The sequence below is a fragment of the Aotus nancymaae genome, unplaced genomic scaffold (assembly GCF_030222135.1).
Source record: "Aotus nancymaae isolate 86718 unplaced genomic scaffold, 86718_ANA_hifiasm-v0.15.2.pri h1tg000011l, whole genome shotgun sequence".
Taxonomy (NCBI): domain Eukaryota; kingdom Metazoa; phylum Chordata; class Mammalia; order Primates; family Aotidae; genus Aotus; species Aotus nancymaae.
Window position 1 is genome coordinate 54,236,877 of NW_026988422.1, and position 15,387 is coordinate 54,252,263.

Here is a 15,387-nt window from a genome sequence, read left to right on the forward strand (position 1 = left end):
AATGGGTCATATTTTCACAGGGCAAAGTTAGAGTCCCAATAAATTATAAGCTGAAGCTGCCACTAGAACTCACTGTGTCCTTGCACCAAAAAGAAGACAATCACATTCTTGACAGAGGTGATTCACCCTAATCATCAGGAGGCGGCAGAGCTTCTAAGACGGAAACATAGGGATATATGTATAGAACCCAGGTGATCTCCTTAGGTGCCTATTGGTACTCCCCAGCCTGATGGTGAGTTAAATGGACATGTTCAGCAATTACAGCCTGAGAAGGGCATGATGACCAAGTGCTCACATCTTAGATAAAGACCTGGGTCATAACACACAGTTAAGGAAACCAGAATGGACAGTGGGGGAGTGAGACAGTAAGTATCCATTTCAGCCTCAATCCCAAATGTCACAGAGGGACTATGGTTTATCCCATTAACTTCCCTTTTCTAAGGTTTCCCACAGAAAGGGATGTCCACCAGAATCCTGGAGGCATTGTTCCCACAACATATATCAAAAAGTGGGTAGGAGCAGTGCAAATATTGGACTGTAGAATATATAAATATGTTTCTTGGATCCTCCTTCAAGAAGACTTGCTATAATTCTGCAGGAATTATAATCAGAAGACAGCATCCAGGTGCTAACTCTTTGGGGTCAGCCTCAGTTACAAAGAGGCACCCTAACCAAGCTCATGCCCTTCTCACACATCCGCTGAATGAACAAACTGAAGGGATGAAGACCAGACCATTTTGACCCAACTCAGACAAATCAGTCAAGCAATATTCAGTCCAGAGTTCACTGCCAGATTGGCAGAGGCTGTGATATACAAGTATACCTTATTTTTATCGCACTTCAATGTATTGTGCTTCACAGATACTCTTTTTGGTTTTGTTTTACAAATTGAAGGTTTGTGGCAATCTTTTGCTAAGCAAATCTGTTGGCACCATTTTTTCAACAGCATGTGCTTGCTTTGTGTCTCTGTCACATTTTGGTAATTCTCACAATATTTGAAGCTTTATTATCATTATTATTATTATTATTGTATCTGTTATGGTGATCTGTGATCAGTCATCCTTGATGTTACCATAATAATTGTTTTGGGGTGCCACAAATCCCAACCATATGAGAAAGACAAATTTAAGCAAAAAAATTGTGTATGTTCTGACTGCTCCACCAACTGACCATTCCTTCATCTCTCTCTCTCTCCTTGGGCCTCCCTATTCCCTAACATATAAGATGGAAATTTGGTCGATTAATTTATAACCCTACCATAGCTTAAGTGTTCAAGTGAAAAGAAGAGTCTTGCATTTCTCACTTTAAATCAAAAACTAAAAATGATTAAGCTTAATGAGAAAGGCATGTCAAAAGCCAAGCTAGGCCTCTTGCACCAAACAGCCAAAGTTGTGAATGCAAAGGACACATTCTTGAAGAAAATTAGAAGTGCTACTCCAGTGAACACACAAATGATAAGAAAGCAAAACAGCTTACTGCTGATACACAGAATGTTCGAGTGGTCTAAATAGAAGATTAAGCCAGCCACAACATTCCCTTAACTCAAAGCCTAATCCAGAGCAAGGCCCTAATCTTCATCAATTCTATGACAGTGGAGAGAGGTAAGAAATCTGCCAAGGAAAAATTTGAAGCTAGCACAGGTTGGTTCATGAGGGTTAAGAAAAAAGTCATCTTCATAACATAAAGTTGCAAGATGAAGCAGCAAGTACTGATGAAGAAGCTGCAGCAAGTTATACAGAAGATCTAGCTAAGATCACTGATGAAGGTGGCTGCACCAAGCAACAGATTTTCAATGTAGATGAAACAACCTTCTATTGGAAGAAGACTAGGACTTTCACAGCTAGAGAGGAGAATTCAATGTCTGGCTTCAAAGCTTCAAAGGACAGGCTGACAGTTTTGTTAGGGACGAATGCAGGTGGTGAATTTAAGTTGAAACCAATGCTCCTTTGCCATTCCAAAAATCTGAAGGCCCTTAAGGATGATGCTAACTCTACTCTGTTTGTGATCTGTCAATGAAAGAGCAAAGCCTTGGTGACAGCATATCTGTTCACAGCACGGTTTGCTGAATATTTTAAGCCTATTGTTGAGACCCACTGCTCAGGAAAAAAAAAAAAAAGATATCTTTTCAAATATTACTGTTCCCTGACAATACATCTGATCACCCAAGATCTCTGATGGAGATGTACAAGATTTATGTTGTTTTCATGCCTGTTAATGCAGCATCCATTCTGCAGCCCATGGATGGGGTAATTTTGACTTTTAAGTCTTTGTATTTAAGAAATATATTTCATAAGGCTATAGCTGCCATAGATAGTAATTCCACTGATGGATCTGGGCAAATCAATTGAAACCTTTCTGGAAAGGATTCACCATTCTAGGTGTCATTAAGAACATTCCTGATTTATGTGAGGGGGTCAAAATATTAATATTAAAAGGAGTTTGGAAGGTTGAGTCCAACCTTCACAGATGACTTCAGTGGTGGAAAGAACTGTAGATGTTGCAGAAATAGCAAGAGAACTAGAATTAAAAGTGGTGCCTGAGAATGTGACTGAATTGCTGTAATGTCATGATAAATCTTGAATGGATGAGGAGTTGCTTATTATAGATGAGCAAAGAAAATGGTTTCCTGAAATGGAATTGATTCCTGGTGAAGAAGCTGTCAACAATGTTGAAATGACAACAAAGGATTTAATATATTACATAAACTTAGTTGATAAAGCAGTGGCAAAGTTTGAGAGGATTGACTCAAATTTTGAAAGAAGTTCTACTGTGGGTAAGGTCTTATCAAACAGCATCACATACTAGATAAGTATTTGTGAACAGAAGAGTCAATGTAGCAAACTTAATTGTTGTCCTTTTTTAAGAAATTGCCACAGCCACCCCAACCTTCAGCAACCACCACCCTAATGAGTCAGTATCTATCAACAATGAGGCAAGACCCTCCACCAGCAAAAACATTACGACTCACTAAAGGCTCAGATGATTTTTAGTATTTCTTAGCAATAAAATGTTTTTAATTAAGGCATTGCATTTTTGGACATAATGCTATTGTATACTTAATAGATTACAGTATAGTATAAATATAACTTTTATATGTACTGAGGAACCAAAATTTTGTGTGACTCACCTTATTGTGATATTCCTGTTATTGCAGTGGTCTGGAACTGAACCTGTATTATTCCAAGTTATGCCTGTACTTATACATCTCATCTGTACAACCAACTTCCTTGACTTTTTTCACAGCTGTTGGTCCCTAACAAAATCTTGTACTTGAAACTCCAATCCAGTGTTTGCTTACAGAGAACTCAACCTACAACAACAAAGTAGCTACAGAAGGCACCTAACATTTCTAGGGCCAGGAGAACAGAAAAAAGAAGTTAGGCTTACTAGAGTGGAGATGATTAAAGAACATTTCCTGCAGAGTAAGGACCCAGGCCTCTAAAGACAGTACAGTGAACAGCTGCTGCTGCCTTAAGAACTCAGAGGACCACAACCCTGCTCACTCCAGGGCTGCTGCTGGTATTTCTAAGGAAAAATGAGAGGGATTCTAAAAGTGACAACAGAACTGGAATCTGAAACCAAATATGATTACCAGAGTGAATGGCCCCAGCCAAAATAATGGTGACACTCATGGTAAGCACACAGGAAAGAAAGCTCCCTTCTCCCCTCATCATCACTCCAGGCTACTTCTACTGCCCCCTTTTAGCATAGCTAAATATGTCAAACAGAAATGAGGTGTGTATAGACACATCCTGAACATTACATAGTATAGCAAAAAAAAAAAAAAAAAAAAAAAAAAAAAAAAGAGGAGGGTTAGAACTGAGGGACACCAGTATAAAACTATCTTTTCTGTGCCTTTTCTCAAGAAACATAAAGAGATGACTTCTGGGAAAATGAACCTTTAATATTGCTTAAGACACCACAGAGAAGTAAGAATATGCTAGGAATCCTTTGCTGTGATATCTAATGCTTGTGATCCTGACATGAAATGTCCATGAAGTTTTGTTTAAACAGTAAGACATGCCTTCATAGTTTTCTATTATTAAAAGAAAAATTGGAGATTAAACAATGAAGTATGAGGCTTAGTCTCCTTTTTCCCATTTCTCTTATCCTTCATCTTTTTTACTTTTTGTACGTTTCTTAAAAAGCACAAGTAAGCAATATAATAAAAAAGGAATCAAAGGAAGAAGGCACAATAATAACAGGTAACCCAACTTTCCCATCACATTTAATCCTTCCTTAGGAGGTGGGCCACTATCAGCACTACCTCCATAACCTTTGTCCTTGCAGTAGGGAGGTGCCCATTCACGGTTGCAGTGACAGTGTTGTTTATTGTTGCAGACTCCCCTCATGTTGCAGGTCTGAGGCTGACAGGCTTGTGACAGATGAACCACACTGGCACACTTCTTATGGATGCAGATCTTTTCTGGACCACATACCGTGCCATCTTTCACCTGACCAATATCAGGTATAGACATCCCTAAATGATAATCAGTGCCCCAGCAAGTGGTGTCATTGAGGTGAAACTGCTGCACTGTGGAATGCTCCATCAGATTGGGAATGATTCCTACATTTTCACACTGAACCTTCCCACACATGATATCAGGGGGCCAACATTTTACGTATGTGGTGCCTACAATACCACAGTGACCAAAACGGTTTCCTTGAGTGTTGATTTCTTCGTAGCAACTCTGAGATGCACTCCTTGCATCTTGGCCAAAAATCTCTTTACATTGTATATTATGGTTATTACATGTCTTTTCATAGCAGAAGGCATTGACATTACAGGAGATCCCATTCTGCACATACACATCATCTGGGCATTGATGGGATGTCCCATTGCACCACTCTGGAAGGTCACATTCACCAACTTTTTGTCTACATAAAGTCCCTGGTGGCAGAAATTTGCAGTCTTTGCAACACAATCCAAAAGCACAAGCAGCTCCAGGACTTAGAGTACAGTTTAACAGACAACAGGGATCTTCTGCACACTGCTGTGTGGTTCCACAGTCACATTCCTCTCCTTCTTCAACCACTAGATTCCCACAGTACTTCAGTCTAATGATATTCCCTGGATATGGAGGAGGGTAAATACATAATCCATTACTGATAGTACTATCCCAATAATGGGCATAACTGCAGTTGCTAAATTTAGTTGTCAACTTTCTGTAGGGATGCATTATGCACCACTGTAGCTCACACACACACCATTCAGTGTCGTGTTGCATACCCAAATTATGACCAAGCTCATGGCTCAAAGTAATTGCAAAAATGACCAACCCGTTGTCTCCAAAAACGTCAACTCCACAATTAAAAGGATTCTGGCATATTCCTTTAACATAGGCAACGCCAAGCTTTACGCCTTGCATCTCTTTTATGAAAAGATGTGCAACATCATGTTGTAGTCGATTATTAAGGTTATAAGTCTTCCAAATAGCAAATTCTTCTAAAATATTATCTAGGTCTACATTGGTAGAAAGTGGATTTGATGAAGTCCATATATCAATTCCAGTCAACCTCCAAAGGATCATAGAAGGAATCCACTATATTGATAATGTTAAATACTTCATGCTGCACTACTGATGCATTACTTTGAGAGAAAAGGTATCGACCATTATCTACGACCACTACCAGCTCAACAAACCGCCAATGGGTCCACCAGCCAACAAAAGAACTTTGCTTCAGAGTGAAATTATATGACAATTGCAACTCCAAATGGCGTGCTATTTTCTCTTCTGTTAACCCACATCTCATAGGTGGAAACTGTGTATCATCACTGTCTATCTTATGTACTAGGTGTTCAAAAGTGGCAGAAACACTAATTGGCTTGATTTCATAAACAATGTCATTTATCTGTAGCATTCCAAGAAAGCCCCCAGAACAAGTACTAAGTGCAACCAAGGACTCAGGGACCTCCTCCACATAACCATGGTAGTAGCAGTCATCCTGGATGAAGGGATGATCCTGGAGGAGGGCATGCTGCTCCGTGTAGGTGAACACAGGGAGGTGTGTGGCAAACAACAGCTTCTTTACCTTCATGTGGACAGTGTACCTCTGTCCCCCCAACCGCAGGCTATAGGAGAGCCATCCAGGAGCCTTTGCACCTCTGCCCCTGCTGATCACCTTCAAAGGGGTTACCACTTCTGAGGAAGTGAAACTCTGGGAAGGCCTGGCCTGAGAGTGGCCAGAAATGGACAAAAACACCCCAAACCAGAGCAGCAGAAGAGTGACCCTGATGTGCACCAGGGGCTCACTCACTGCCATCATGAAGCTGTGATTATGGAGCCATCTGCCTAGAGCGGACAATGACAAGGTATGAGGCACTGCTGGTCTGGCTCCTCCCTCTGAGCTGTTCAGGGTGCTAGGCTGACGTTTAAGGATCTGGAATCTGTGTCCTGGTGGAGTGGACCATCAGAGCTGCAGTGCTGAAAATAAAAACTGAAAGAGCCAGGATGGGGTGGGTGGGATGGAAAGAGTGAAGAAGAGAGAGAAAAAAGACAAAGTGATTCTTGTATTTGGACCATATTTGAAGCAATAAAATGCATAGGATTCTCTTAATACGTATGGGCAATAAGATTTCCAGATGGGGTAGATTGAACATAGGTGAGTTATTGTCAAATTTCCATGATAGATACATAAAGATTCACTGTATACTGTTCTTTAAACATGTAAAATGGCAAGACATTTTCCACGTTATTTTAATGTATTTATTTTATTTTATTTTATTTATTTTACAGATGGAGTACTGCTCTGTTGCCCAGACTGTAGTGCAGTGACACAACCATAGCACACTACAGCCTTAAATTCCTGGACTCAAGGAATCCTCCCACTTTAGCCTCCAAGTAGCTAGACCTGCAGGCCTGCACTGTAATGCCCAGCTAATTTTTCTTTTTCTTTCTTTTTTTTTGGTAGTGATGGAGTCTCACTATGTTACCCAGACTGGTCTCAAACTCAAGTAATCTTGTCTCGGTCTCCCAAAGTACTGGGATTACAGGCATGAGCTGTCATACCAGGCAAAATTGTTCATTTTAAAGACATTGGCTTCTGACACAAATCTTTCTTCCAACCAAAAACCTACTGACAACCTGCACATTCAATAAGCATGTGTACCACACATCTAAAACCCATCATTTTTTGTTCCTTTAATATAGTTTGCTCTATCTCCCATCTCCTATCCCAGATATTTTATGTATATCTCATTCTGCTCTAAATTGGTAGTCAAAAAAGTCCCTTTACAAGGGCTTATTAGTATTGGGAGACCTCCTCCAATCAAGACTTTTTAATTTTATAATCTATTCTTATCTGCAGGAAAGCCCTGGGAATTCCAAGAAAGGAAGGCATATGATGGGGTAACAGGGAGTGGGGCAGCTGTTTTGGGGCAGTGCACACAGCCCACTAGCATTATAATCTCTATCATGAGAGGCTCCTCCTGATCATGTCAATACAGATTTGATTCTATTTTTCACATGGCTGGTGAGTTACCTGGATCTGCCGATTTCAATCTCAATGTTCCAAAGAAAGCTACACAGAGGAGCTTAAGCCTATAGTCCGTTCTTTATAATGTTCAGAAGACCACAATTTGAGTAGACTTGAAAACCTTATTACTGTTGAAAACAAATTTTGGCTCAAGTAAAAGCTAATTTTGCTCAGTTCCCAACTTTCACTTAAAAATGTTGTTGATGATTTGCTCAATATTTGAAATCAAAATGTTAAAACAACTTGGGAGACACACTGTTAACACATACTGGTGGCCTCAATATTCTAAGAGCACAAATGAACATGTGCAACATCCTTAGCATTATGATGTCAAGAAAACCTGTATCCCTCTGTGTAGGTTTCCAGAACTAATGGATGACCACCAGATGCCACAAGAGGAAATCAGGATTACTAGGTGAGACCTCTTAGGAAAAGTATCTCTGATAGAGGTGAAATCCCAATTTAGATTTCTTCTCCATAGCTCTCTTCATAATATCCTTGGTATATGTCACAGAGTTTGGAATATTAAGATGGAAATGGGTTAATTGAGAGAGAATCATTAAAGAAAAAGCCTTATAGAGAAGATAAAACCTATATTAAGTATTGTCAGAAATATGATAAGGTTATAATACAAAAGTTTATTCCAAAGAATCTGTGATAGGCTAGTCCATGCCATCAATGCATTACTCCAGAGACAAATCTTTAGGAAACATTGCCTTCCCATTAATTTTGTGAACTGGTAAATTCTGAAGGCCTTTCCTCTAATATTACTAGGATTTTAACCACTGTGAGAATCTTCCTCTGAATCAGTAATTAACTCTTTCTTCTATTTCCAGTAACAATTTAAAACTCATCAACACCCCATCTTAGGATCTTTCTACTCACTCACAGTCACAGCCTAATTTCATGTTTCTCAAACTCAGGTCACAAACTGTAAATCAATTTAGTGGGTCACAACCAAATGACATACAACTGTGTAAAAATATCAGCGGGTTTTACACAGATCCTTAGTAAGACCTTCACACACTGTAACCAAAGTTTATATTCAATTTTCCATGTCTGTTTATATCTGCACACTCTCATGCTCACTGAGTCTTAACGTAAACTAAACTACATTTCTTATTGTGGGTCACAGTCAAAATCCATTTGGAAGAGCAGTAGCCAAATAATGAAAATGAAAGATTTTAGGGCAAAACTCTGGCCTCTTTCTTTGCTGAAAATAAAATCCTATCTGTAGCTACAGTCATTCTTAACTCTTCCTGGGTTCTTGGATTCAATTTCAGTGTAAGATGTATCTTCCTCCAGTTCCAGCTCACAGCCCCTCTATCTGTGCTATGAATTCTAGAGTCCTACCTACTACTTGAAGATTAACTCTACCATCAGATTTAGCCTCAACTTTTCCTTCATTACTTTCTCTTTACCTCCAGTACATGAACATGCTTAAATCTTTACTAACCTTAAAAATATTTATCTTCCTTTATTCTCACATACTCCCAAGGCTACCATCTTGCCACTAGAGCTTTTTCTCCTTAATGGACAAGAATCACTTACCAGCAAAATGAACAATTATGCCCATAGTCCCTTTAATGGCCACGGTCATCAATGGTCTGCATTGCCCCTCTCAAGAAACAAATGTAAGAATTGACACCTCACATGGTAAAAGGAAACAAATCTCTGTAGATCTCACAGAGGATTAAGTTCTTGATCTAACTGCTTAGCAGCAAGGTCCTCTCAGTTACAGACCATACCAAGTGGCTCTTAAAGTCAATTGACTCTGCCTCCACCACCTCTATCCAGTTTTCTTTTTCTGTCCCTCTCCCTCATGCAAATGTCAGGCCAGTCTCTTCAACCCATCCAATGAGCTCCACACACAGCATATGCTCACTTCTGCTTTAGGAACTTTATTCATGCTCTACCCTTATTTAAACCATCTAAACTTTCCTCATTCTTGAACCACATTACAGTATCCTTCAATGTTCAGATTAAACTTCTGCTTTGCATCATGAGTATTCTGTAAATTTCTGTATAAGCATCATATACAAATATTTATGTATACTGTCTGCTCTTTCATGTATGGTTCTACCATATCACCAAACTACAATTTTGTAGAAAAATATAGCAGAAATCTTGTTAATGATGTAAAGTGTTCATATTTTTGGCTAAAGAAAGCTTAGTGTCCTTAATATGATTTCAATTACGTCAAAACTTGCATAAAACAAAGGTGAATGTGAAATTCAATACAATATTAAAAGTAACTGAATTGATTACACACTTGGGGAGGTGAGTTTGGAACAACTAGGAGATAATTTTATATCTTTGCCATCTACTGTCTTCTTTTTTAGAGATATGGTTGTGAGGAAATGGATCAGAAAGTGAATAAATAAGGATCAATTAAGTGCATTTTCTAAGAAAGTTCTTTTCATATTCTTTTCATCATTATATTAATGACTAGATAATTTATTTCTTTTCATGATTATATTAATAACTGGAAACATAGGTTTCCCCTAATGTATGGGGGGCTGAACTGTTCCATATGTCCAGGCAGAATTGGAGAATCCTCTCTTAGGATGTGTTAAACAAAAAGGTTTCCTCATTGCAGAGCTTAGTGGACATAATCTGACCTATGCCAGATTTGACTGACAATGATGAAAGAAATCACCCAAGAAATGAGAGGCTTGGGAAAATATACAAACCTAAACCTGGAAAGGTTTTGACAAGGACACAGTAGATGATGCTATCGAGAAGAGAAAACTATAAACAGGCTGATAGGTGGCTGCATGAAAAGAGAGTTTCCTTGAGTCTGACAGAACAGGCAGTCACCTGGAACATCTGTGTTAGAGAATGAAGGAAGCTTCCTAAAGCAGGTTTGACTATATCTTGTGTGTGGTAAAAATAATTTAATATGCATCTAAAAGCAAGACAAACTGTTACAAGAGAAAAACGGTGAGACTATATAATGATAAAGGGTTCAATTTATCAGGAATATATAACAATTAGAAATATATGCACCCAATGTTGGAGAACCCATATATATATAGCAAACACTGACATAATTTAAGGGAGAAATAGAAAGCAACACAATAATAATAAGATATTTCAATCCCTATTTTCAATAATGGATAGAACATCCAGACAGAAAATCAATTTTAAAAAATAACTTGATATGGGCTAGAAACTATACAACAGCTATCCTCATATGTGATGGGATTGCTGATCCAGACTTCCCTATTTATCCATACAATTTTGTTATGTCCAGAGTTCTAAAGCCATTTTATAATACTGCAATATCCCTTTTCTTTTATCTTTTTCTTTTTTCTTTTCTTTTTTTTTTTGAGATTATATATCGCTCTGTCACCCAGGCTGGAGGGCAGTGGTGCAATCTCGGCTCACTGCAATCTCCACCTCCCTGGGTCAAGCAATTCCCCTTCCTCAGCCTCCTGAGTAGCTGGGATTACAGGCGCACGCTCGGATAATTTTTTTGTATTTTTAGTAGAGAACGGGGTTTTTCACCATGTTGGCCAGAGTGGTCTTGAACTCTTGACCTCAGGCAATCTGCCCACCTCAGCCTCCCAAAGTGCTGGCATTACAGGTGTGAGCCACCGTGCCCAGCCAGTATCCCTTTTCTACAGCCTTATTAAAAATTACAAACATTTATTTTCCAATTTAGTTTTACTTTCAGTACATATCAAAATTGTTGTTCTGCACGGCAAAAGAGTCAATAGAGTGAATCGGCAACCAACAGAATGGGAAAAAATTTTTGCAGCCTACCCATCTGACAAAGGGCTGATATCCAGAATTTACAACGAGCTAAAAAAGATTTACAAGAAAAAAACAAACAAGCCCATTCAAAAATGGGCAAAGGATATGAACAGATACTTTACAAAAGAAGACATACAAGAGGCCAACAAACATATGAAAAAATGCTCATCATCACTGGTCATTAGAGAAATGCAAATCAAAACTACATTGAGATACCATCTCATGCCAGTTAGAATGGCGATCATTAAAAAATCTGGAGAAAATAGATGCTGGAGAGGATGTGGAGAAATAGGAACACTTTTACACTGTTGGTGGGAGTGTAAATTAGTTCAACCACTGTGGAAAACAGTGTGGCGATTCCTCAAGGACCTAGAAATAGAAATTCCATTTGACCCAGCAATCCCATTACTGGGCATATATCCAAAGGATTATAAATCGTTCTACTATAAGGACACATGCACACGAATGTTCATTGCAGCACAGTTTACAATAGCAAAGACCTGGAACCAACCCAAATGCCCATCGATGATAGACTGGACAGGAAAAATGTGGCACATATACACCATGGAATATTATGCAGCCATTAAAAATGAGGAGTTCGCGTCCTTTGTAGGGACATGGATGAACCTGGAAACCATCATTCTCAGCAAACTGACACAAGAACACAAAACCAAACACCACATGTTCTCACTCATAGGCGGGTGTTGAACAAGGAGAACACATGGACACAGGGAGGGGAGCACTATACACGGGGGTCTGTTGTGGGGGAGTGGGGGGGACAGCGTGGGGGAGTTGGGGAGGGATAGCATGGGGAGAAATGGCAGATATGGGTGAGGGGGAGGGAGGCAGCAAATCACACTGCCATGAATGCACCTATGCAACAACTTTGCATGTTTTTCACATGTACCCCAAAACCTAAAATGCAATAAAAAAAAAAAAATTGTACTCTTCAGACCAACAAACTAACTTGAGACAAATTATATAGCTTTCTGCATACCCTTTTTTCCTCAGGTGTTAATCAAAGAGTGAAAATGGATACTGCTTTAGTAATGTCTGCTTTATTCTTAAAATGCTTATTTCTTTTGCTAGATGTAAAGATTTGGTGTTAACAAAAGTGATTTTAATATGTAAATATGAATGAATGCCTTTAGTTTACCCCTGTTTGTCTATTATTATTTTCATTTATCTTTCAGAGAGGAGGATCCTTTCATGATCTTGAATATATTTTATTAGATATTGTTGCATTTTAAGAATGAAAATACAACGGTTTTCTGTCTTAGATTCCTGCTGCTGCTATGAGAAACTGAAAATCAAGAATGTGATGCACTTTTTACATTACTATATATCATACATATAGCATAGGTTGCTTTGATACCTTTCCTGTAGCACAGCCACTAACAAGAGTGAGTTAATTATAAAATTCTCTTTGAGAGGGATTCAGTACAAGTAACTAATTCTTAGCTGGCATTGGCTTATGAAGGACAATAACTTAGGAACATAAGAATTCTGTTAATAGTACACTTTTTGGCCTTAAATGTCTTCTACTACTGAAAATAGTTTAAATCTTAGCTTTGTTTCTATCACTCTCTCTCTCTGCCTCAGAAAGAGGAATTGGGAAGAATGGCTTAAAGGACATAGTGTCATTGATTTGTTGCTGATCTTTTAGAAAACATTTGTCTATGTAAGCTGGGGACTTATTTTTTGTTTGTATATAGGGGAGAAATAATGCCACCCAGAACCACTCAGATTTAGTTTGAATCAAATCAATCAAAACTCCAACTATTCTGTTTGTCTTGTATATTTTTACTTAGCAAAGGAAAATTTTAGTAAGAATGCTACTTGACAAGAAGAAAAGTCATTTCTTAAGCACATACCCAAACTTAAAGGTAACTGAACCCAAAATAGTAATGTTTGTGTTTGTATCTTAGTTTTTAACAAAAAATTTAAAAAGTAAGAAAAAATACATAATTTTAAAAAGAGAAAAAGCTTATAGAATAAGAATATAAAATTTTTTGTACAGCTGTGCAATGTTTTTATGTTTTAGCTAAGTGTTATTACAAAAGTCAGAAGTTTAAAAAATTAAAAGTGTATAAAGTAAGAAAGTTACAGTAAGCTTATTATTAAAGAAAGAAATTTTTAAAAATAAATTTATTGTAGCCTAAGTGCATATTTATAAAGTTTACAGTAGTGTGCAGTTATGTCCTAGGCCTTCACATTTACTCACACTTACTGACTTACCCAGAGAAACTCCCAGTTCTGCAGGCTCCATTCATGATGACTGTCCTAAATAAGTGAACCTTTTTTAATCTTTTATGCCGTATGTTTACTGTTTCTATGTTTAAATATGCTTATATACATAAATACTTACCACTGTATTCCAGTTGCCTACAGTATTCAGTACAGTAGCATACTGTACAGGTTTGTAGCATAGGAGCAATAGGCTATCCAATATAGTAGGTAATACCATTTTAGGTTTGTAGAAGTACACTCTATGATGTCTGCACAATGACGAAATCACCTAACAACAAATTTCTCAGAACTTGTCCCCACTGTTAAGTGATGAATGAGTGTATTTGTGAATTTTCCAGATTTCATTATACTACTGAGAGCTACTCTTATTCCATTGTGGTCAGACGACCTAATATGTGAACTATCCTGGAGAACATTTTGTGTGCCCTTGGGAAGAATATATATTCTGACGTTTTGAGTGGAATGTTCTGTGTATGTCTGCTAGGTCCACACGGTCTATGGTGTAGTTCAAGTTAGGTTTTTTTTTTTTTTTTTTCAGAAACCTAAAAATTTTCTTATTCAACAATGTACACTTATTGTCTCTCAATTTGATCTACAAATTTCTCAAGTTTTTCTGATAAAATAAGTAAATCTGGGTATGGTTGTAGACTCTTTGTAATTTATATTTTTAAAACACTGAACATTCAGTAAGACATCAATAAAGATCATCATGTAACTGAAAGACTTAATATTGCTAAAGTGTCCATACTATGGAATACTATGCAGCCATAAAAAAGAATGAGTTCATGTCCTTTGTAGAAACATAGATGAACCTGGAAGTCACCATTCTCAGCAAACTAACAGAGGAACAAAAAACCAAATAGTGCATGTTCTCACTCCTAAGTGGGAGTTGAACAATTAGAAAAAATGGACACAGGGAGGGGTACATCACACACCGGGACCTGTTAGGAGGTGGGGGGCAAGGGGAGGGAGAGCATTAGGACAAATACCTAATACATGTGGGTCTTAAAACCTAGATGATGGGTTGATAGGTGCAGCAGACCACCATGGCACATGTATACCTATGTAACAAACCTGCACATTCTGCACATGTATCCCAGAACTTAAAATTAAAACAAACAAACCAACCTCTTAGAAAAAATAACATTTAGCCTGGGCATGATGGCTCATGCCTATAATTCCAGCACTTTGGGAGGCCAAGGCGGGTGGATCACCTGAGGTCAGGAGTTCGAGACCAGCCTACCCAACATGGTGAAACCTCATCTCTACTAAAAATACAAAACTTAGCCAGGTGTGGTGGCAGGCACCTGTAGTCCCAGCTTCTCAGGAGGCTGAGGCAGAAGAATCAGTTGAGCCTGGGAGGCAGAGGTTGCAGTGAGCCAAAATTGGGCCACTGCACTCTATGCTGGGCAAGAGAATGAGACCCTGTCTCAAATTAAAAAAAAAAAATTTTTTTTCAAATGTATTAATCTTATCCTAAATTACTTTTATGTTTTATTTTATATTTATAGAAACCTTCTCAAGTATCATATAAAATCCTCATGCTTAAAAAAAAATGTGACTTCCAATGTTGGAGGTGGGAAAGTAAAATGGCACAGCTTCTATGGAAAATAATATAAAGGTTCCTAAAAAAAATAAACATAGAACTACTATATGATCTAATGATCCCACTTCTAGGTATTTATCCAAATTATTGAAATCAGGCTCTTGAAGATATCTTTGCACTCCCATGTTCATGGCAACATTATTTACAATAGCCGAAAGGTGGAAAAAATCTAATTGCTTCCCAACAGGTGAATGGCCAAAAAGGTGGTATATACGTACAAAGAAATAGTCATTAAAAAGAAGGAAATCCTGTCATATGCTACACCATGGATGAGCATTGAGAATATTATACTAAGT

At 38.1% G+C, this 15,387-nt stretch overlaps 2 protein-coding genes across 2 annotated transcripts in view; both read right to left on the reverse strand.

Moving 5' to 3' along the window:
• The window catches only part of LOC105707282 (disintegrin and metalloproteinase domain-containing protein 20-like), a 69,167-nt gene that overhangs the window by 24,887 nt on the left and 28,893 nt on the right, over positions 1–15,387 (reverse strand).
• ADAM20 (ADAM metallopeptidase domain 20) lies at positions 3,787–6,394 on the reverse strand. Its single transcript, XM_064374992.1, is given in 2 exon segments — positions 3,787–5,511; positions 5,513–6,394. Coding segments are annotated over 2 exon segments (2,160 nt in total). The 5' UTR covers positions 6,268–6,394; the 3' UTR covers positions 3,787–4,106.